This window comes from Gastrolobium bilobum, unplaced genomic scaffold (genome assembly GCF_033153095.1).
Source record: "Gastrolobium bilobum isolate Gb01-03AN ecotype WA unplaced genomic scaffold, APGP_CSIRO_Gbil_v1 utg3161, whole genome shotgun sequence".
Lineage (NCBI taxonomy): Eukaryota > Viridiplantae > Streptophyta > Magnoliopsida > Fabales > Fabaceae > Gastrolobium > Gastrolobium bilobum.
The window spans coordinates 285,987-308,598 of record NW_026899561.1 but is presented as its reverse complement, the minus strand read 5'-3'; the positions used below and the strand labels follow the sequence as shown (position 1 = coordinate 308,598).

The 22,612-nt window shown below is 34.7% G+C and overlaps 3 protein-coding genes and 1 pseudogene across 4 annotated transcripts; all 4 read right to left on the bottom strand.

The window, feature by feature from the left end:
- Positions 1 to 818: 818 nt before the first annotated feature.
- LOC133291522 (uncharacterized) lies at positions 819 to 2,962 on the bottom strand. The gene is made up of 2 exons (XM_061489795.1): positions 1,633 to 2,962; positions 819 to 1,533 (listed from the first exon to the last, which is right to left on the bottom strand). The coding sequence occupies exons 1-2, from the start codon at positions 2,780 to 2,782 to the stop codon at positions 1,370 to 1,372; spliced, it is 1,314 nt and encodes a 437-aa protein (XP_061345779.1). The 5' UTR covers positions 2,783 to 2,962; the 3' UTR covers positions 819 to 1,369.
- A 1,828-nt stretch (positions 2,963 to 4,790) lies between these two features.
- LOC133291525 (adenosine kinase 2-like) lies at positions 4,791 to 13,391 on the bottom strand. Of its 2 annotated transcripts, XM_061489799.1 has the most exons (12): positions 8,023 to 8,105; positions 7,753 to 7,806; positions 7,077 to 7,123; positions 6,886 to 6,917; positions 6,699 to 6,800; positions 6,536 to 6,603; positions 6,312 to 6,388; positions 6,106 to 6,203; positions 5,955 to 6,025; positions 5,809 to 5,875; positions 5,535 to 5,718; positions 4,791 to 4,933 (listed from the first exon to the last, which is right to left on the bottom strand). In XM_061489799.1, exons 1-12 carry the CDS (start codon positions 8,103 to 8,105, stop codon positions 4,791 to 4,793), a joined length of 1,026 nt encoding a protein of 341 aa, XP_061345783.1. The 2 variants fall into 2 exon arrangements, with proteins under 2 accessions (XP_061345783.1, XP_061345784.1); XM_061489800.1 differs by lacking the exons at positions 7,753 to 7,806; positions 8,023 to 8,105 and adding an exon at positions 13,372 to 13,391.
- A 3,278-nt stretch (positions 13,392 to 16,669) lies between these two features.
- On the bottom strand, positions 16,670 to 17,554 carry LOC133291478 (3-isopropylmalate dehydrogenase, chloroplastic-like; annotated as a pseudogene).
- Positions 17,555 to 17,936: 382 nt separating this feature from the next.
- Positions 17,937 to 20,730, bottom strand: LOC133291470 (phenylalanine ammonia-lyase class 1-like). Its single transcript, XM_061489725.1, has 2 exons — positions 20,345 to 20,730; positions 17,937 to 19,687 (listed from the first exon to the last, which is right to left on the bottom strand). Exons 1-2 carry the CDS (start codon positions 20,728 to 20,730, stop codon positions 17,938 to 17,940), a joined length of 2,136 nt encoding a protein of 711 aa, XP_061345709.1. The 3' UTR covers position 17,937.
- Between the last annotated feature and the right edge of the window lie 1,882 nt (positions 20,731 to 22,612).

Genomic DNA, 22,612 nt, shown 5'->3' with positions numbered 1-22,612 from the left:
AAGCTACTTGGTTCATAAAGAACCTAGCTTGTGCCTTGGCTAGATGAAATAGACTACTGATCAGAAAACCAAGATAACCCATAAGATTATTAAGTGAATCCATAAAAAACCAGAAAATCCTAACAATGCTGCTTATACTTATTTTTCCTGCAGACTGCATGAAAATTGATATAATGGGATTGTTATGAGCAATAGGAGAAGCGGGGAACCCTTAACAGAATTTTAGTTTTACAAGATTGCTCATAACCCTCAAAATGCTGCCCTAGGGATACCATCTCCAATAGACAGTTTTAAGTAAATCATCGAAACTCATATCTCGAATTTGATGTCGCATTTCATTGATTTCAAGGCCACTAACTGTCACTCTCTTATCTCTTTCAGAAACTGGAATTACTTCACAGGCAACCCCAGCAGGAAGACTACCATTCATTAAATTGAAATTAAGATGCATTTTCACACTCTATATCACTAATCTCCATCTTCAGCTAACAAAACAACTCTGCATCAAAGCCTGCCATTCCCCCACGCTAGTTAATGATAAAAACTAAAGTTAAAAATTCAATAAGCCATCAAATGAGCATAAGCATATCAGCCACCAAACAGAAAACATCAAGTATTAACAGACTACAAAACACCAGTCTTGCAGAACTAAACACATAGCTATTCAACAATTGGAATGCTTTTTGATATAGACCTAATTTTGTTATCAGCCTAAACTTTTCCTCTCATTCAAACCTTGCCGAAGTAACTCCATGATGCAAAATGAGTTTTATTGAAATTCTGCAAACTGAATTTACATATAAGCAAATATAGTGGCTTGTTGGGAAAAAGATGCCAGTAATCATGCAAAACAAACATAAATTTAGCCTGATCGACCTTCATGGAGACTTTCTAAAGGGGGGAAATGATGCATAATTCTCTAGAATAATTTTCACTGTTTTTGCAGATTAATGTGTTTTTCTTCGTTCTTGTAGATGATGTCCAATTCATGCCATATATTGTCCATATAGAATCGAATATAACATCAAATAAACAGAAAGGCCATGTGGATTAATTTGGTCATCACAACATAGCTCCATGTTGCATTGGAAAAAAATATTACCATTCTTCATTTCTCAAACCTTGTAATTTGTGACTATCATCACCAACACAAATTGCGTGAACTAATTCAATGATTCCATGAGTAATGTACAGATGAAGTATCCTCATTCGGAATATACACAAGAAGTATATTGGCCTTCTGGTGAAGTACATTCAACACATTGTTGGTGACAAAACTATATAATGGCGGTGATGGACATAGACTTGTGAAACACTGCTGCTACTTGTGCGTAATCACAACAAACTGTCACCTAATCACCACCAAGTATCATCTATGACCTTCAACCAAGCCCTGCAATTCTCTCTGCCCAAACCTCCTACCCTGTAGATTGGCATCCCTACACCTGGCAGCAAAGTAAAATATAAGCCAAGCAACCATGAAGTAAACCTCCATCGTGGACTGAAACATCTTGGCCAAAGATCTCCCACAAACTCGTCCCAAACCCCATCTCACAAACGACCCGCAAAGTACAGCTTCCAAGCATTTTATCTGTATAGCTTGGTTCAACATGGTAGATATCAAATAACAACCTTCCTTCACAATCTCCCTGCCACTCCTCCTGGAGTCCACAATGGCAACCCAGGCATCAACAGAAAATATAAAAGCCACAAAGGTATCCACCAGAAACCAAGTGAACAAGAACCCAGAAATCTCCTTCTCAAACCCTCGAACCCAGGGCGACGTAACCGAGAAAGGCATCAATTTCAACCTAACAAAGAGCTTGAAGAACGAGTACTGATCCTCAATTTCACCAAAATACCACAGTCCCAGAAGCTGAGTCAATGCATCCCTCACAGCCCATCTCATAAGAATAAACCCTGAAAGCCTCTTAAGACCTAATCTGGAACCATCCCAAACCACACCAGTAACCGAACTAAACCTTCCTACAAGATCATTAACAACAGCAACGAAAACAACACCTAGCACCCACGAATACGTAACCAGAAAAACCAGGATCACCCATCCATAAGCCGCGGACAAGAAACTCACCAGAAAGAACAACGCCGCCGCATCACGACGACCGACCTCCAATCCCTTCACGAAGAATTGCAAATCAACGCCTTTCTCCATCTCTTGTCCGTTTCCCAAATCGGTCTTCTCGTTTTTCCCGTTCTCCTCGTCGTTCTCCTCGTCTTTATCTTCGTCGTCGAACGATAACCCTTCAGCCTTGAAATTGACCCCGGAGCGAACCACCTCCGAAACCCTAACTCCGTTATCGGCGACGAGATCCGAGAAGCCTGAGTCAAGACCGAACGGCCCGAACGCAACGAAGCTTCCGTTAACGGGGGCTTTGGAATTGGAGCCGAACAAGGTGCGGCCATCGTCATCATCTCCGGAGAAAAAGTCGTCATCTAGGGTTCCGACGCGGGTGAGGTGGAGAAAAGGACGGCGACGGTGGAGGCGGCGAAGGGCGGCGGGGGAAGGATCCTGATTGGACCGGAGACGGTGATGGTTGGCGTTTCCGGCGAGGTCGAGGCGTAAGAGGAGGGCCTTAAGGGAAGGATCGCGGTCGATGAAGGATGTGACATGGGCGGTTCCGTTTTCAACGACGGTTCGAAAGGAGAGGATGAGGAGAGAGAGGAAGAGGAATGTGAGAAGGTTGGAGGAGAAAGTAGAAGTTGTTTCTCTGAGAAGTTTTCCAGTGGAACGCAGGTTCTGCAACCTTGGAAGGTCGCTCATGGCGGTTCCGAGATTTCGGGTTTTCTGTTTTGCTGCGATTCCCTTTTCTGAGTGGGCTTCGTCGGTTGGGTGCGAACGACAAAGCGAGGAGGAGGAGGAGGAGGTGGAGGTGGCTATGCTCTCTGCCTCTCAACAAACTGTTTCACGCGCTCAAGTTTTGCCGTGAATTCAACGCTCTTGGTAAGAAAATGAGATTGGCGTGATGTGAGTCATCGACATTAGATTTGGACTTGGAGTGGAGGAGCCTTTACCAAGATAAGTTAAATTTGTCATTTTCTAAATAAATCTTTAAAATCAATTTAATAGGAGTAAAATAGTAACTCAAGCTCTCAACTGTCTGTTGTTTCTTACATAGCTAAGAAACTTTCATAGTTTAACTCATATAGTTTTATTTCGAGTATTTATGGTTATTAATTGAACGACCCTTTTTACTTGAAAATGTGACGACGACAAAGGCATTGCTGGCAAAGGAAAAGTAACACAAATATATAATTAATTAATTTATTATCCGTGCGATGTAAAAAAAAAATCAATTTATTTGTCTCGTAAAAATTAATTAAAATTTAAATAAATTTTTTTATTTGAATTTTATAGTGCATAATTATTAAAGAAATAATTAAAAAATAAAATAAGTAAGAGATTTGTAACTTAATATTTTAATTAATCAGTCCTAATCTTCCACAATGGTTTCAAAATTTGATGACATATTTTTAAACCCCACTGTTTCTTTTAATTAAATATTTATTAAAACTAGAGTTAAATGTTTATTTAAAAATTTGCAAATATAGCTACTAATTTTTCTAGTTAACACTTTTTTTTTTTCTTTTTTGATTGATTATTTTGATAGATATAATTGTGAGAATAATCCCTCACGTTGGAAGTAATAATTAAGTAAAAATTTCTTAGACTGACGAGTCCATATTTTAAACCATTTACATTGCAAATAAAATTCGTCTTAAATCGCAGTACACTTTCAAAATAACAGGCCTACATTACATTCACTGAAAATACAGTTCAATGACTGATTAAATAGTTTCTATGTTAAATGCTCAACTTAACCGGCGAAAATAGGAAGATTAGCATCAAAATAATGGCATTTTCCAACTAAAGGGAAATTCCCTTATCAATTTCAGATTTCAAGTACGTAAGCAATGCCTTTTACAGCCAATCAATTGGTAATCTTGAATAGGCAGAGGCATAATATCTTGTTACTCTTTAATCAAATACTTTGGGAGTTTTTGTCTTATAATTGCCCAATAGATGAGGTCTAATACTAAAGCACGAGATCAACTAAATAGACAAAATATAATTTAAAAATAAATATTATTGACTCTTTCTTTATTTACACTCTTCATTAATTACTTTGAATTATAAATTATAAATTATAAATTATTTTCAACTAAATATAACTAATAGAAACTATATCATTAAAACTATATCATTAAATAAAATATAAATTGAATGAAAATTAATTAAATATAACAGTCGAAAAACATGCCAGAATGCTTGAGAGAATGTGAATGGTTGAGAAAAAACCAACAAAATATTCTGGAATACATTTTGGGGAGGAACAATGAACATTAACTATAATTAAGTCCTAATTAGGGATTAATTCTATAACTAACTCAGTTAAAACTTTTGAGGATTACAAGTGGCCGACTCGCCTCATAAAAAGATAGGGTGGGTTAAGCAAAAATATAATAACAATGTATGACTAAATCAAACACGAAGTGACTAGAGTTAGACAAAAGTAAGCACATTCTTGAACATATCCAATATAAAAGACTTCATACCAAACAACAAAAATAAGAAACGATGCCCAAATAGGAATACAACACAACTTATTTTATTTTATTTTTTCGTTTCACACCAATTGAAACAGTTTTGTCGTTTTCCCTAGCCGGGGGATTGAAAAATCCCAAACCAAGCAGAGTTCAACTATCAAAATACAACAAAAGGCTTCATGATAATAAAAATTTCATAACGGCACAGAACCGAGAGAAATCACTCAATGAAAATCAGGCTTCTCTGGGTACGTGCAGCTAGACCTTTGGATGATAACGTTTGCTGCATAACAGCCAGCTCTCACACATTCTTCAATGGGCTTCTCCTGAACCAATTGTGAAAGAAATCCTCCAACAAATGCATCTCCTACAAACCCAAAAAAAAAGTGATATAACCATGTTCACACAAACATTCTGGATGGATAAAATTGGCATCTTGCTTGCCACTCCCAACATCTATTCCTGAAATACTGGCAGTGCCTCAGTAATCATAGATAACATCATGGCTTTTCCATGTTGATTGCAATATTGTAGGACTATGATAAAGTTTACAATGCAGTTAATAGGGGTCAAAGCGGAATTAAGTGTTTGTGTGTATATGCATGAGTGACAGAGTAAGTTATAACTTGCATGAATTTTTTAGCATATATCACCATTGAAGACCAAGAACAACAACCAAACCCTTTTCCCATTATGTGGAGTCAGCTACATGGACGAAACGACCCCACTGCGTACTGTCAAAAACTAAATCCTCAGAAAGTACATTTAGATCTTAGTCCTTTTTAAAGGTTTCACCTAGAGTTTTTCTTGGTCTCCCTCTACCTCTAACTATATGGTTGTCCACTCTAGCATAGCAAGTTTCCCTCCTTCACCATTGAAGACATGAAGGGAAAATTTTATACTCATGAACATAATTGCATATGCAACTAAGCTCCACATTTGAACTTCTAAAAGCAAAAGCACAGTACCTGCTCCGTTTGTATCAATTAGTTTCTCTTTAGGAAACAGTATCACAGGGAACTTTTTCACCTTCCCATCCTCAGCAACACAAACAGGATCCGCACCCTGTGTGATAACAGTTATCCTTTTGTGTGTTCCCGATGCCTTTTGCCACTGCGAAATCTTTAGAGCTATCTTCTCAACATTATCAGTCTAGAGAATGGGGGGGAAAGGTCAAATGAAGTAAAAGGTTAAATTCAATACCAAAACTGCAAGCCAACAGATCTGCTAAGTAATTCTTACCTCCCAGCCATGAACTTTAGAAAATGTTCTTGCTTCTGTCTCATTTCCAAAAACAAAGTCCATATACCTGAATCCCAGAATTGGCATCCTTAAGAACAAATATGCAAAATTTCATTCATTTGAATTTATCAGGGAAGGATTCTTACGACATAGCTTTCTCCTGTACATCCCTGAAGAACTCACAGATAAATGGGGCAGAAAGGTTCATCATAAAGATCTACGTACAGGAATAAAACAAAAAAGAGTATCAGAAACTGCTATTGAACAGGGAACACCAATTTTTCAATCATATCTTACTTTGTTGTTTGCAGCAGCATGTTCAGCAACTAATTGGATGGACTCAGGTGATACAGTGAGGAAAAAGCCAGCAATATAGAAATACTTGGCCTTTTCCACTGTGTAAGGAAAAAATGCATAATAACGAATGTCAGTCATCTATAATTACTTGAAAATGAAGAGTGAAAGAAATAAATGAAAGCCTACATAGACCAACAACAGGGTACCTAATGCCCAATTTTCTGGTCTCTTCAAATGCTCAGACTTGTAGCAATTTGCCGCTGATAAATTGGCAACAAGAGACCTATATTTAGATGCAATCAAATGCAAGGCTTCAAAAAATTTGCTTTGCAATCAAGTAAATATCAAGTGAAAGATGTAAACTTTCTTTAAAAATAGCATAAATAATAATTTTAGTTATTAAAAAAAATGGAAAGCTTGATCATCTGACCTTTCACCACCAACTACACAAACAGCACAAGTTCCGGTAGGTGTAGTTTCATCTTCATAATAATGAACCTGATGGATGAATGAATTAGTTAATTTCAAAAACAGTCAGTATACAGAGAAGCAGATGGCAAGGAAAGGAGAAGGTATCACAAAATTAAACCTACATTTACACCAGCAAGTTTTGAGTTCTTGTTCATCTCTTCCCCAAACTTATCCTTTCCTATAGAACCGATGTAACTCGTTGCACCAGGCACTTGAAGCATCCACTATAAGAGGCAAAGGTAAATGGTAAATTACTTTTCAGTAAAGCTACACCAGATTCAGAATACTACCAACAAGGTCAGTACATACCTGTGCAACCCTGATTGAATTCTGAGTAGCACCTGCCCCAATACAAAAGTTGTAGAAACTGTCATTATAAATTGTGCACTTCCATTCCCACTTGTTTTTTGTTTTTTGTTTTTTTGTTTATTTTGCTTATGATATTAAATAGTAAAGCAATTATCTGAAATCCAATATTTCCGATCTAGTGCATTCATTACCTCCAGCAATGTACTCCACATTATATTTTGCAGCCATTTCTTCATACCTGAGACGATTGTGCTGATCATATCGAATGAACTCAAAAAATATATTTTCTAACCATAAATGACCCAATAATTAATACAATAAAAGGAAATTTGGTGGGGGAGAGATATGTAAAATCTTATCCAAAGAGGAGGTTGAAAATCCTATTCACTATTGCATCAAGTCTTTACTTTACAATAATGCAAAAATATAGACACTGGGTATTCAGTGACAGACATACCCAAAACTTGGGAGTTCCCTTAATAGTTAGGATTGGTGCAGAGCATAATAGTGATAAGTGGGTAAAATAATAATTAATAACTCCAAGAAACCCAATAAGCATATCAAACCAGCACGTTTATGACATTAAATACACTTCGCAAAGAACATGGGAGAGAACCAGAACCAGATTACGGAGCGTTCCAAGGTGTAAAATAATCAAAACATTTGAAACTCCAGTGGTTGAAGTGAAATGATACCTGATCAAAATCTAAACCGCCAAAGAAAATCAACAAATATTCATAATTGATATGAATGAAACTCAACTATACATGAAGGATAGCCATGCATGACTCGGATAAGACAACTAGCCATATGAACAACACAAAAAAGTAAACCACTGTCGTGTAGGGGTTACGAGAGATATCTTACATGGATTTGTGCTTGTCCTCCGCGAGAATTGCATTGTTCAAGGTGATGTCATATCTGTCACACAAAAAATAAAAAAATAAAAATCATGCAGAACCAGAACTATGAGATCTGATCGGTGCCATAACGAAATAAGATTTCATTTAAACATCGAATAAAATCTTTCGAAAGGTGTTCTCTAATATCACAGCCACGCCATCAGACAAATTTAGAAAACATAATCCAATAGGTTACTCAGAATCTAAAAACGAGAGGAGGAGATTATATACTTACTTTTGCAAGAAGTCATCGTCGACGACGGCGGAGATGTCAAGGAGTGGGTTACCCATGCCGAGGAGAATGCCTTCAGACGCCATTGTCGATCAGATTTCAGTCCAATGCCACTCACTGCCACTCGTCAAATGAAACAAAACAAGTGTGAGCTAGGTCGCTGATATACAGAGCCAACCCATGCTATTACACGTGGCTCGGTTTTATGCGTTCTTAATATTTTTATTTATTTTTTTGGAAGTGTATCTCTGTTGCTCACCAACCCAGTTGGGCCCCACCTTCAAAGTATATGGCACAACCTCCGCACTTTTTGGTCGCATTTTCTCGCCTTTGTTTTTTTCTTACTTTTTTTTTAAAAAAAAAATTTTAAATGCGGTGAAACATCTGTATCCCACCAAGATCACGGAATACCCCAAACCTAGAATTTTGGAAAAGAATTACATATTACCTATCAATTAAATTTTCATATTGGCTAGCAAGATTTGAACTCACCCCATGTGGGGTGTGGATCAAAAACAAAAATATATTTTATTCATAATGGGTTCTTACATAATTAAAATTATGTTTTTTTTATTCTCTAATAATATTATATTTTATTATTCAAGAGCATGAAAATATTCAAATCGCTTTATTATTGAAAAGAGTTTAAATTTAAGATATTGGAAAAAAATTAACAATAGTATCTATTTGTTTTTAAGAAAAAAATGAAATTATCCTAGTAAATATGTCCTAATTTAATACACTCATAAATTTAATTACATTCAATATGCATTTAATTACGAGGTTAACATTTAACATATATGGATTGAAGAAGACAAAAAGAACATTGTACGCAACTTTTAATTTTTAATTTTTTATAATACATCAAGATCCGATGACTTGGCAGAACTGTAGAAGGAAAAAAAATTATAATACATTTTTTTTTATATTTTTATTATTGAATATAGTTTTTGTTATGGCCAACCCAATTGGTTGATCCATTAAACAAGTCCCAATATTGTTGTCCCTTATCTATAATACATCAGAAGATATTCCAAAGTAAGACATGTTACGTCTTACTCGAGATCTCCCCCTCATTTTCCTCCTGCACAATGAGAGTGAATTCTCTTATGTGGAGTTTTCACATGACCTAGTCATGTTAAATTATCACAAGCCATTTATTTTTTTAACAATAAATCTACGGTCATTATTTTTTTACCACTTCTCTCTCCTCAACCACTATCTTAATTTTCTCTCTTCCACTTTTGCTTTTTGGTACACGGCTAAGACACCATGACCCATTTCTCTGAGTTCACTAGACCCATTTCTCTCCGGCGAAGTTGCATCTTGTCCGGTGGAAGTTTGAAGACCACCACCCTTCTACATTTTTTCATCACTATTCCTTGAGAGCACCATCGTTCAAATAGCACAAGGTAAAAATGCCTTATCCTCTGCAGATCTCTAATCTTTGACCATGATTGTATCTCCTTGAAAAAATCATCTCGTGTTCTTTGGAAAAAACATTTCGTTCTTGGATGAAAAATGTGTGCTTCTTCTGTTTTTTTTTTCCAGAAATTTCCATTGAAGAAAAAAATGCATAACAAAATTTTTGTGGCACTTGAATGAATCTCATAATGAATTATATGTAAAAGTAGGACTGATGCACACATACTGCTTGATTATTAGTAATTTTTTTTTTGGTAAACGATTATTAGTCTTTACTTTGTAATTTTCCTCTTTATTACTAAGTAATACCAAGTCTATTTCATCAAAGTTGCTAATAGAAATTACAAATGAAACTAACATAAGGCACCATCCTAATGTTAAAGGAAAATGAAATAAGGGAAATATTAGAACACTATACGATTTGGGACTTATGTTATGCCTGGTTATTTGGGCTAAGTGATTGTTACAATTCCACAAAAACACAAATACAGCTCCTATGTTATGTCTTTCTCTCCGGTTATTTGGTTTAGGAATAAGGTTGTATGCTATTGAATAAGAGACAACATTTCCTCTACTATCTAATCCAAATCACGGCGTATTTTCTGATATTTTATAGTCATTGCTCAAGAAGTTTAGTATTCTAATATTTCTTTACTTAGTTTTATTTTCCTTTGATGTGGTATGTTTTTTGTTATTTATCATCTGAGTTTTTTATTTTTTAATTTCGTCATATGTCCATACAGATTATGTTGTTACTTTGGCTTGTTCCCACTACATGCTGGCTTCCTGCAATTACAACTGTGAATTCTAAGAAGAATCCCTAGAAACATATGTGAACCTGCAATGCATGGTGGTTTGCTTGCATCTCTTCCCTGACTATTTGTCAAGAATATTCAAGTGAGATTCCAAAGGTGCCGGAAGGTTGACAGATTGCACAGCTCCTATTTTTAGGCCATTTAGTGTTGCTTCTTTCCTGAGTTGACTACAAATGACTGTGTGATATAAAATATAGGCTCCTCTATTGTACATAAATGTTAAATGTGGCAACGACAATCTTGTGTATTCATGTTTTCATATAACATTAATGTGTGAAGTAGTCCAGTCCCTACTATGTTACTTGATGAGAATCATTGTTGTACACACCATTTGGTTTAAATTTTTGATTAACAATATTATGAGTTGCAATGGTTTAAAATTTTTGATTGACAATATTATGAGTTGCAAATGTATTTTTAATTCCCGTTTGTTTCTCAATTATTTTTACTTGGTTCCAATTGCTGTCTAAATATGAAACAGTACACTTGCACTTTTATTGCCTATGTATCATGTTATCAAGCATCTATAAATGAAATCTATTAACTAGGATGTGAAAAGTAAAAATTACATATCTCGCTTTAAGATCTCCCAGTACAATACAAATTCAGAAATAATTCCAAAACTAATTGCATGATAGCACAACTTTCATGCAGTACAATATTAATTCCATACAACATAACAAATCTCAAATAAGTGTGTTGAAACTGTCTGCATCACATTGCATGATAGCACAACTTTCATGCAGTACAATATCAACATACAACACAACAAATCTCAAATAAGTGTGTTAAATTTGTCTGCATCACTTGACATGCAAAAAACAACAAAACCAACACTTTGTGTTGAAACTGTCTCCATCACTTCACATGCAAAAAATTCTGGTTGCTCATTAAGCTTGATACATCACTCAAAGAAACCGATACATGGTTGAACTTGGTGTTTGATGATTGTAATCATGAAGTGGCTCCTGCTAAATAACACAATACAAATTTATTATAAATACAATATAGAGAATATTTAAATAAATTAAAAAAATTGGTTTTGCTTCAAAAATTATATTTAAAGGTGTCAAAGCTCTTACCATTAAAAGTCTATTAAAACCATGGTCACTTTCATGAGAACTTGTAATGTCAGGTATGCCACAAAAAATAGTGTTTTCCTATGCAAAAGCAACAAAGCAAAGAATATGGAAGAAGATATCAAATTTGGCAAAGCTAAAAAGTTAAATAAAACAATACTAAATAAAGTACTAAATCAAATAGAAATATCTTCAATTGTTTATTTGTGTAGAATTGATTCTTTGAACCTTTTTTGTCTTTTTGGGTTGGTTCTCAACCCAACTCTTTGGACGCTTTCTACAATTTTTTATACCATCTTTCTTTTTCAAACCTTTACTTGAAGGGAATGAGGGTTTTCATTTGGGAAAGAGATGAAAGAATTGACATCATTATTTTCTAGTCCCAAATTTTTCTTGCAAATATCATCAACTTGCTTTCTGAACTCTTCTATAGCCTTTTCCATAAAGATGTATGCTTCTTTACAGTCAGATGCTTGTGTGGCTATTCTCACCAATTTAGGACAAATTTGCCTATATTGTTGTGTGCTATCAAGATTAACATCTTCTTGAACATTTCTGTCATGTGTATCATTCACAAGTCCATTCTTTGCTTCCCTTGTCCAAGTGTTTAAAAAACTGTATTACATCCAAGTCTGGTTTCATGCAAGTTTTCAAATCTGCATTCAAGCTCTCACTAAGCTGTGTACTTTGCATGCCAATAGTGAAAACATTTTTCATGTAACATTTTGCTCATTTCTCCTTTACTTTGTACACACCTGTTAACCATCTATTATCTTGAAGATTATAATCACACAACAATTTATCCCAAGCTGTTTGAAAATCAACTTCCTCTAAGCATTGGTACATGCAAAATTTAAAATCTTTCAAAAAATGAGACCCATTCTTCATCAAATTACCAAGGTGTTTTATGCCATTTTGCATCAAATGCCAAGAATATAGACCATGATATGTTTCAGGCATTACCTCAAGTAAAGCTTTAGCCATTGCATGGTCTTGATCAGTGAAAAGAGTTTGAGGCTTCTTGCTTTTGTGCGCCTTTAAGAATTCTCTAAAAAGCCACTCAAATGATTCTGTAGTTTCATCATAAAGAAGTGCAGCTCCAAAAACTACCACCCCTCTAAAGTGGTTAAATCTTGCAAACACAGCTAGAGGTCTATATACATTATTGGTACTATATGTAGTGTCAAGACCACATCACCAAAAAATTCGTAATCCATTAACACTCTTGCATCAGCCCAAAAAATATTTGTGATTTGTTCTTCAACATCTAATTAGACTGAATGATAGAATGATGGGTTTTCAATTGATTCTTGTTGAAAATATCGTAATAAGTTGTCTGCCTCCCCATAAGTCATATTTCTCAATCTTTTACTACGAAGATAATTTTTTTAATCCAAACATGTGTAACCAAGGTTCTCTCTTCCACCAACTTGCCTGCTCATTAATTCAAATGAAGTTCTTGGCTTAATTCCTGAATCATTAGCTAAATCAATCTCATGAGCTTGAACTTGAGACAATTTCCCTTGACATATTAGCATGTGAGTTGTCTTTGGAAGATGCAAAGGATGGTTGTGCTCATCAATAAAATCATAAATTTTATACTTCTCAATTTCATGCATGTACTTCAATCCTAATCTTACAGGATAATTAGTTCTTGTTTCCGGTCGAGGATTAACAGTTAAATAATCTCTTTTGTCTGCTTTACGAACACCTTCTTTGCTACATACATATCTAATATTTAAAATCTTTACATCTTTGTTTTTATTAAAATACTGCTTTCGGACATTAAATCCAATCTTCCCACCGTAGTCAATCCAAAATTTCCATGCCTCTTTTAAAGTATTGAATGTCTTGTCTATTCTAGATATCCAATCTAGTTCTGTATCTATACATGGTGCATTTGGTGGCAGAATTGAATCATTTGACATCCTAAAATAGGAAAATAATAATTAAAAAATATTAAAAAATCTAATTAAAAAAATCAACTTCATCATCAATTAACTTCCAAAATACCTACGATATAAGAAATGTACTCAAATTTACCTAATAGCATTTGATTCCTGTTTCAACCATGGACGATGAACGTCATTCTATGCAACCTGTATTTTAATTATATATCAATATATAATATTTCAATTTCCACATTGAATAAAGAAAAATAATCAAATAGGAAAAATGTGAAACATTACAATTAAAAAAAAAAACAATGCATTCACAGGAAATAAATACAAAATATTTTGTGCAAGTTACATGTGAAAACTTGTAGATAAATATTTTTGTCAAATGCCATTTCGTGCGCCGATGAGACTCAACATGCAGTCATGCATCTATATTGACAACAACAATGTCATTCCCTTAACAACAATGAGAATCGACATGCAGTCATGCAAGTTAGTCTTCCAAAAAAAAAAAAGACAGAGCAGTGTTTGATGTTACTTTTCTTAGAGAGGATAAGGCATTTTTACCTTGTGCTATTTGAACGATGGTGCTCTCTAGGAATAGTGATGAGAAAATGTAGAAGGGTGGTGGTCTTCAAACTTCCACCAGACAAGATGCAACTTCGCCGGAGAGAAATGGGTTTAGGTGAACTCAGAGAAATGGGTCATGATGTCTTAGCTGTGTACCAAAAAGCAAAAGTGGGAGAGAGAAAATTAAGATAATGGTTGAGGAGAGAGAGAAGTGGTAAAAAAATAATGGCCATAAATTTATTGTTAAAAAAAATAAATGATTGTGATAGTTTAACATGACATAAAAACTCCACATGAGAGGATCCACTGCCTGCACAATAGTTATTATATACTGGCTGCAAAATACTTTGTTACAACAAGGTCATACTACAGTGGCATATTTGTCCCTATTGATTTGGCTCTTTCTCCCACACTTACGAGTTACGAAGCTCAACCTTACATATAAATATCTCATTTCACTGTTAAAGAAAGGATATTATTCACTCACTATTATGAGCTATTATCGTGCTAGTATAAAGAGCCCGTGTAATAGTTAAACACTCTCTCCTTCTCTTATAACATCTAGGAAACAAGTCTTAATTCATACTAAAAGTACCCAAGTGACATACTTTACCCGTTGAAAGATACATATATAGTCTCAATACTCTAAACAATTCAGTTTTATATTAATTCTTCTAATAAAAAATAAGGTGAGCTTGATTAGCATGATATATTCTATATAAAAAAAAATTGCTAACCTTGCTCGAAAGAGTCCAAAGTGAGTTGTTATTATTATTCAATACAAAGTTTTTTTTGTATTGACCATTAGGGAATAGAGAAAGGTTGAGGTGAAGAATAATTTTGTTGGTTTCGGATAATAATTAACTCAATAATACGAATCAATCAAAATCAGATAATTAGAGAGAAAAAATAAAAAATTCTTTTTTATCCAAATATTACTCCCTAAATAGAAGAATCAAATGAGGTCTGGAGTACAAAAAAAAAATTCAGTTGAGGTGTGTAGATGATGGGACTCAAACTTGATTCCTATGCACAAAAGCACCGTGATGTACCAAAGCTGTCAAGAGGCGTGATGGTGCAAAGTGAGCATTCGAAGTCCATGTCCAATGTATTATGTGAACACCCATTCTTAGTAAATAAAATGATGGAAATAATTATTTCATATATCTTATACAACAGAGACAAGATAGTGGGGTCTATTATTATTATTTTAAAAAAAAAATAATAGATCCCACTATCTACTATGTTGTCTCTGTTACATGATATAAATAGATCCCTAAAATGATTCCATTACATTTCTCATTTATTATTAGGATACTTTCAATTAACTTATTTTATATTTAAAATATTTTATATTTATTAACCGAAATTTAAAAATTAAACAAGATTTAAAAAAACTAACTAACTCAAACATACTATTAATAGTAAAGCATTAAATTTATTTCAATTTTGAACGAATGGATTAGAGTTTTTAAATTTCTTTTCATAACACACATTCAATTTTATATTAACAATTACTTTTATTAAAGTTGTACCCAGATAAATAATTTCTCGTAAACAAAGCATTATATCTTTTTAATTTTAGCAACAAAATTTGTTATAATTAACTTATAAAAATTTATGGGTCCAGAAAAATTATAAAAAAATAAGCTTGAACATTATTCCCAATAATGTAGGATCATAGTACATGCAAAACACAGCCGAGGAAAACCTTTATGGCAGCAGTTTGCAGGGAAGAAAGATCGCAAGAGTTATACATTGTTGCAAAATAAAAAAATATTTTCACGAATCAATTTATAAGGGATTATTGTAGCTTAATTAATAATTTTGAGTTCAAATCACTATTTAAATCTAACAAAGCGAGTAATCGATTAATCGATAAAAAAAAATTAATAAAAAATCATTAAAAGTGAAACAAAACGCCTTTTGAACAATTTGAACTTTGAAGTAAACAGTATTGATGGGATGGTTCAACTAATTGTCTTAGGCCCAGTTTTTTATGGTATTATAAAGTTTTTTAAAAAAATAAGAAAAACAATAGCCAGCACAAGTCCCTCGAGCAAGAGTGATGAACACATACACGGTGCTAATATGTAGCTGGATTATTGACAAACACTGTCTTGCCTATGTTAGCCAACCAAAATCGCCGACCAAAACACACAAAGATTGGTACTGTTCAAGAAACTCAAATTTTCAAGAGAAATGTTAAATTTATTGCATAGCTAGAGGATTACTAGAAAGATAAAAATGCTAAACAAATGACTGGATCCCTGTATACCTGGCTTAATCAATACACGTATAAGATTTTGGCACATCTTCAACTCTTGTAATTTGATTTTTTTCCAAACGTCTTATCAGCCCCAACATTTTAGAAGAAGAAAAAATTCCTAAATATTTTTGTGACATGCAACATTTTATATAAGTTTGAAGATATTGTGTATATCCATAATATCTATTAACTAAAACTGCCTTGATATTAAACCTTAGATATGCAAAGGAAAAATTACCCATTTCAAGCAGCTACAGTAAACTCTCTCTCTCTCTTTCTTTGATAAAAGAAGCTGTAATAGAAATAGAAAGAGATAACAGTACAAAAAAGATGGAGGATAAAGAATCCTCAGCCTATATAAGCAGCCACAGTAATTGTGTAAAAGTGCTTCAACTCTCTCAATTAATCCTGTAGCTCCATTCCTGATCAAGACACTGTCAAATGCTTGCGCTATTAGCCATATTGAATGCCTTGCAAAAAGCTTTAGAGGGCACAAGAATGAAACAAGCACTCGGATCAATTCATATTCCATGATAACAAAAGGTAAAACAGTTGAGGAGAGATTATAAAAGGTTGAAAAATAGTTTCCACAGCTCATCTTTCTGAACCTTGTTGCAGCTTCAAAAGATATAAAATGTTGTTAGATGATATGGTTTTGACATTGTACATTTGTTTGACTAAAATAAAATAAAAATGCATAGGTGTCAACTCCAATCCCCCAATCAAGCCGGCACAAAGGTCACCGATAATATTGCAACAGAGGTTAGGCATCACTAATACATCAAATTTGAAGGATTCTTCAGAAGCTACAAACAAATAAAAATTAATTGGAAATAAAAGGTTAATATTAGGATTCATAATAAAATTCGAGACCAAATATTTATACACATTTGCAAATGCTGATAATCCTTGAGGAAAAGACCGTCAGTTTTTTTGCATAATGTTAGCTTTGTGAATAGCAAACACCCTCTCTCTTCCATGTGCCTTGGCATAGTGAAAAGCATACTCAGCCACCCCTGCTTGACCCTTTTAAATTTCTTGATCTCTGTAATGGTGTTGAGACTTTCTACCACACCCCTCAAAACCTGTCGCCCGAATTTTTCAAAATTATATGAACCAGAAGTTCAATGATAGCTTTAGTATGTAACATAAATTGCTAAGTTACCTGATGTTCAAGTCAACTGTACTCCCCTTCTGTATTTTCACGGATAGGATTAGATTAACATTATCATACCGAGTTTTGTAGCTAGGAAGGATGTAGCAAGGTGGAACATTGGCATACAAGTTAAGTTGTTTTCTGAGAGTAAGATTGCCTATGCACCAAGGTATTGAACCTTCTAATTTGTTCCGGGAAAGGTCCAAAATTTTCAGTTACATGAGTTGGCATAGTTGTGAAGGAATGCCACTATATGTTTTGCCGCATTCTATGAATTTATAGTGAAGAAAAGGTGTTAGTAGTCCATGATAGTATGCTTCCATAAAGATCCAAAATCAATAATTGTTTCAAATTTCTCAAAGATACAAATCTCCCCTTGAAGGCGGTTATAGATTAAATGCAACCACAACAACGACGAAAGATTCCCGAAATCACCCGATAGTTTATTGTGACAAACTAGGATTTGGGAAGCAGAATATTCAATTTTCCCATCACAAGTACTCGGAGTTAGGAAAGGATTTTCAAGAAGAAAAAAATTACAAATAAAGCATGTATTATATAATGGCAATGGCAAACAACGGAAATTCTATTACAATATGAAGTTACAAGCTCACCATATTAATTTGCTAAAGGTTTGGCAAACCAAATGATTATCGTTGCACTTGCATAAATACAAAGAAAACATTTTCAAGAGAGAGTGGTAAAATTAACAAATTGGAAGAGGAGTACCGTTCCACTCCCCAAGGCATTCCAGAAGTGGATCAATAATTTTACCCTGGCATATTGCTGTGAACAGTTTGTCACACTCCTCACCTGGTGAAATTACCTTTTCTCCAGTTAGCAACGCAGCCCCCAACTCCTCTCTCACAAACTTGTATAGTGGGTATGATCTGCATTCATTGATCTTGTTTGGAATTGCTGGATTCCCACTCTCATATGCAGCCCTTGCACTTTCAACCTCCTTTGGCAACAGATTCTTCAACTCTTCCTCAAAAGTTGTAATCTTTTGAAAGATTGACGTGTTCAAGTTACTCTCGTTTTCAGCATTTACTAATGCATGATCCACAAGCACTTGCCTGAGCTTTTGCAACAGTGGGTATGTAGCACTGCAGGGGTCATCAATATATGTAAATACATCCTCCCTATCAACCACCTTCAGCAAATCCTTTTCACAAAATCTTGAAGGATGAAGTTCTCCATTGACACCGGTGGTAAGAGTCCTCTTGGAAACTTGGCTCACAGTGTTCTTGACCGAGTTTTTCAAATTCTCCTCCAAATGCCTCAAGTCAATTGCTTGGCAAAGTGCAATCAAGAACGTGGAAGACATGAGCTTGAGGATGTCAATAGCTTCGTTTGTTTTTCTAGACGAAATCAAACCCAAAGAGTTCACGTCTTGGTTGTGCTGCTCAGCACTTTGGACATGGCTTGTTACTGGATTTGCAAGATACTGGAGTTCAGAGCAATAAGAAGCCATGGCAATTTCAGCTCCCTTGAAACCATAATCCAAGCTGGGATTTCTACCAGCAGAGAGATTTGAAGGCAACCCATTGTTGTAAAAATCATTGACAAGCTCAGAGAATTGAGCAAACATGAGTTTGCCAATTGATGCAAGAGCCAAACGAGTGTTGTCCATGGAGACTCCAATAGGGGTTCCTTGGAAGTTACCACCATGCAAGGCCTTATTCCTGGAAACATCAATCAAAGGGTTGTCATTCACAGAGTTAATCTCTCTCTCAATTGACTTGGTTGAGAAACGAATCACTTCAATAAGAGGACCAAGCCATTGTGGAGAAGTTCTAAGGGCATATCGATCATGTTTTGGCTTTTGCAAAGGATCCATCTCATGCAACTTCTTAGCAGCTTTCATGTAGGAACTTCCATCCAAAATATGCTCCATAATAGCAGCAGCTTCAATTTGACCAGGGTGGTGCTTTAGCTTATGAGTCAAGTTGTCAGTGAATTCAGGTTTACCATTCATCACTTCGGCAAAAATAGCGGAAAGAACTTCAGACAAGACAGCGAGAATGTTTGCCTCAAAGAGAACCACAGAAGCTAAGCCAGAACCAACGGCGGTGCCATTAACAAGAGCAAGACCTTCCTTGGGCTGTAATTCAAAGAAGTCAGAATTGATGCCAGCCAATTGGAAAGCTTCCTTGGCATTAAGTACCTCTCCAGAGGGTCCAACAGCTTTGGAGTTAGGTCGGCCAGTTAGCAAACCAGCTATGTAAGAAAGAGGAACTAAATCTCCAGAAGCTGTGATTGTACCACGAAGTGGTAAACATGGGGTAACGTTGTTGTTGAGGAACTTGGTGATGGCTTCTAAAATTTCAAATCTAATGCCTGAGTACCCTTGGAGAAGTGTGTTTATTCTCACTAGCATGGCTGCTCTTGTTGCAGAGTGTGGCAGTGTGTGGCATGACTCTGTTCCATTGCCAAATATTCCAGCGTTCAAAAACCTGTAAGAATATAAACAAGAATTAGAAAAAATTTGTTTTAAATGTTAATCATAAACTAAATTTATCTTGGAGAAAGCATGCTGGATATGCTTAAAAAGTTTTAATAATTTTTGAAAAACACGAAAATACAAATGAATCCTGATTGATAGGAAAAGTAAATGGGGAATTCATAAATAAATAAAGATAATAGTTTGTAAGTTTATTATTCTTAAATCATTTTTGTGGTATATAAAAAGGATTTAATTTTGAGATGTCGAGGACAAAATCTTTTTTTTTTTTAAATTATAACTCAATTATATATTATTATTATTATGTGAAAAAAAATTCACTTAAATAGTTTTACTTTTAAAAAGAAGAAAAAAATAAAACTTGTTTAATAATCGCTTTTTTCTTTATGATTTTAGTTAGGTAAGGAGTTTTGTAATAGCCGTCAGACTTGAAATAAAGTAAAAAAAACCACGGGACAAAACAGAAAACTAAATTTAATATGATTAAAAAAAAATGGCAAGGTAAATGGTTCTGACTTCTGAGGGAAATAAATAAAAAAGGAGCTTTCGAAATTTGGCCTAAAATATTAGATATTTTAGGTTGTAATTAAATTCAAGAAATGCAAAACACAATATTGTACGTAGGCATGCATGTGTTGAGTTGAGTTACCTGATGAGCTCGTTCTGCAAAGCACCACCTTGTTTAGTTCGGCGGTGTGAGGTGGCACCGAACCCTGTGGTGACGCCATTGCTGTCAGTGCTGTTTTTCATGCTATCAATCACCCACTCACTGCTGGCCTTAACTCCAGCTCTGGCCAACTCCGACAGCTCCACCCGTACGCGTTGGTCGTCGGCGGCGATTGCAGCCACCTGTGAGATCGTGAGTGTCTGGCCTCCCAGCCGGATCACCGGCTTCCGGTACTCGGCCACCATGCGCTTCACCTCGTCGAGGTGGCTCCCCTTGAGTGACTCAGCGGTCACATCCCAATTGAGTGGGTCGGTGGCTTCAGTCAAGCAGAGGTGTTGGCCACTGGTGGTGAGGGTGGTTGGTTCCATGTTAATGAAATATATAGTGTTGTGAGTTGAAATGTGAGAATGTTTGGGGAGTTGTGGATTTTTCCTGAGAGATGAATGAAGAGTGATTGAGCATTATATATAGAATGTTTGTGTTTGTGGATTTATAATATAGGGTTATGTTTATCTTATTTTACATGAGATAAACATCTCTCCTACACACAAAAAGAGTTTGGGTCCCACCACTTTTTTTTTCTCTCTCCTCTTACATGTGGGTCCCACTTATACTTTTATTTCTACAACATGAGGTAATTCTTTTCCTACAACATAAGAAAAATATATCCCTATAATATATTATTCTTATTTTGCGTTTGGGTTGAGTCGTGCTTTCGTATTAATTTGGTAGGTGAAAATGGAACGAATGCCACTCATGATCACGGTTACTATGTAACAGAATCGAACCAGGTTTGGGTAGGTACGTGAGATGCAGACCTACCACAATTGTACACGTGGCTCCTTTAAGTGTATATGTTCCTTGAATGTGTTCTCTTAATTACGTGTCAGGTGAAAAAACTAAGCCATTTTTTCATAAACCAACGTTAGCAATTAAAATAATTTTTTCATAATCAGTTGACTCAGTGCACTATACCGTTTCAACCCAATAACCCAGCGACGGAAAACCTACTCTGTACTCATATTACTTTTTCAATTTGATTTTTTATCTATCATTAATGTAAAAAATAGGGAGGAGTTCAAACCAGCTACGATGTTTCTCTTAGAATAATTTATTCGTGTGATTTTTTTCCTTTCTAATCACTTACTTTTCCCAATTGAGTGGGTCGCTGGCTTTAGTCAAGCACAGGTGGTTGGTTCCATGTTAATTAAATTATGACAAGATCAGTAATATATAGCAATGTTATTAAAATCGATCCGATCATCTGATTAAGATATGGGGTCACTAAATTATTGGTTCAATCAATGGATCACTGGTTGAATCGCATGACTCGGTGATTATATATAAATCTATAATTTATATTAAAAAAATTATAAGCATACTTAAATTACTGAAAAAAATAATATAAATTCTAAATATTTTAATATAAAAAATAATAAATTAAACATTATTGTCTAATAAAGAATCAAACAAACATATAATGTTTGTGATATTAGCGTTTCAGGTTCAGTAAATGACATTTCTAATTATAAATCAAATCAAAATTTCTTGCATAGTGCACAACTAAGATAATATTAGTATTATAAGTACATAATTTATGTAAGTCAATAAATAACAGATTACTCGAATATATCAGTTATGATTTTTTTTGGAAATTTAAAAAAAAAAAAAAAAACACATGTCACTCACTTGTTAACTGGCTGGGTCGTACCGAATTTGATACTTGGCTAATCCAATGTGATAATCAAACTGATCAAATGACCAATTCATCAGATTCGGGATCGACCTAACCGATCGGATTTTTACAATATTGATTGATATATAGTGTGGTGGGTGAAAAATGTGAGAATGTTTAGGGAGCTGTGGATTTTACCTGAGAGATGAAGGAATAGTGATAGGGCATTATATTCAACTTTGTGTTTGTGGGCTTACTATTCTAATTTTGCGTTTGGGTTGGGTCGTGCATTTTGGTATTTGGTAGGTGAAAATGGAACAAGTAAAAGAAACGAACCAGGGTTGGTTCGGCATGAAATCTAAGCCATTTTTTTTCATAAACCAGCGTTAGTATCGTTTTATGAATTTCGTCTTTTAAATTGTGATCATTGATTTTTTATTAAATGATTTTGATTTTTGATATAATTCATTCTCCCCATAACTTTTTTCTAATGGATACTTTCATATATTTTTTAACATAATTATCTTATGTGAAAAATACCAAGTATTCATTAATAAATCAAAGTTCATAAAATT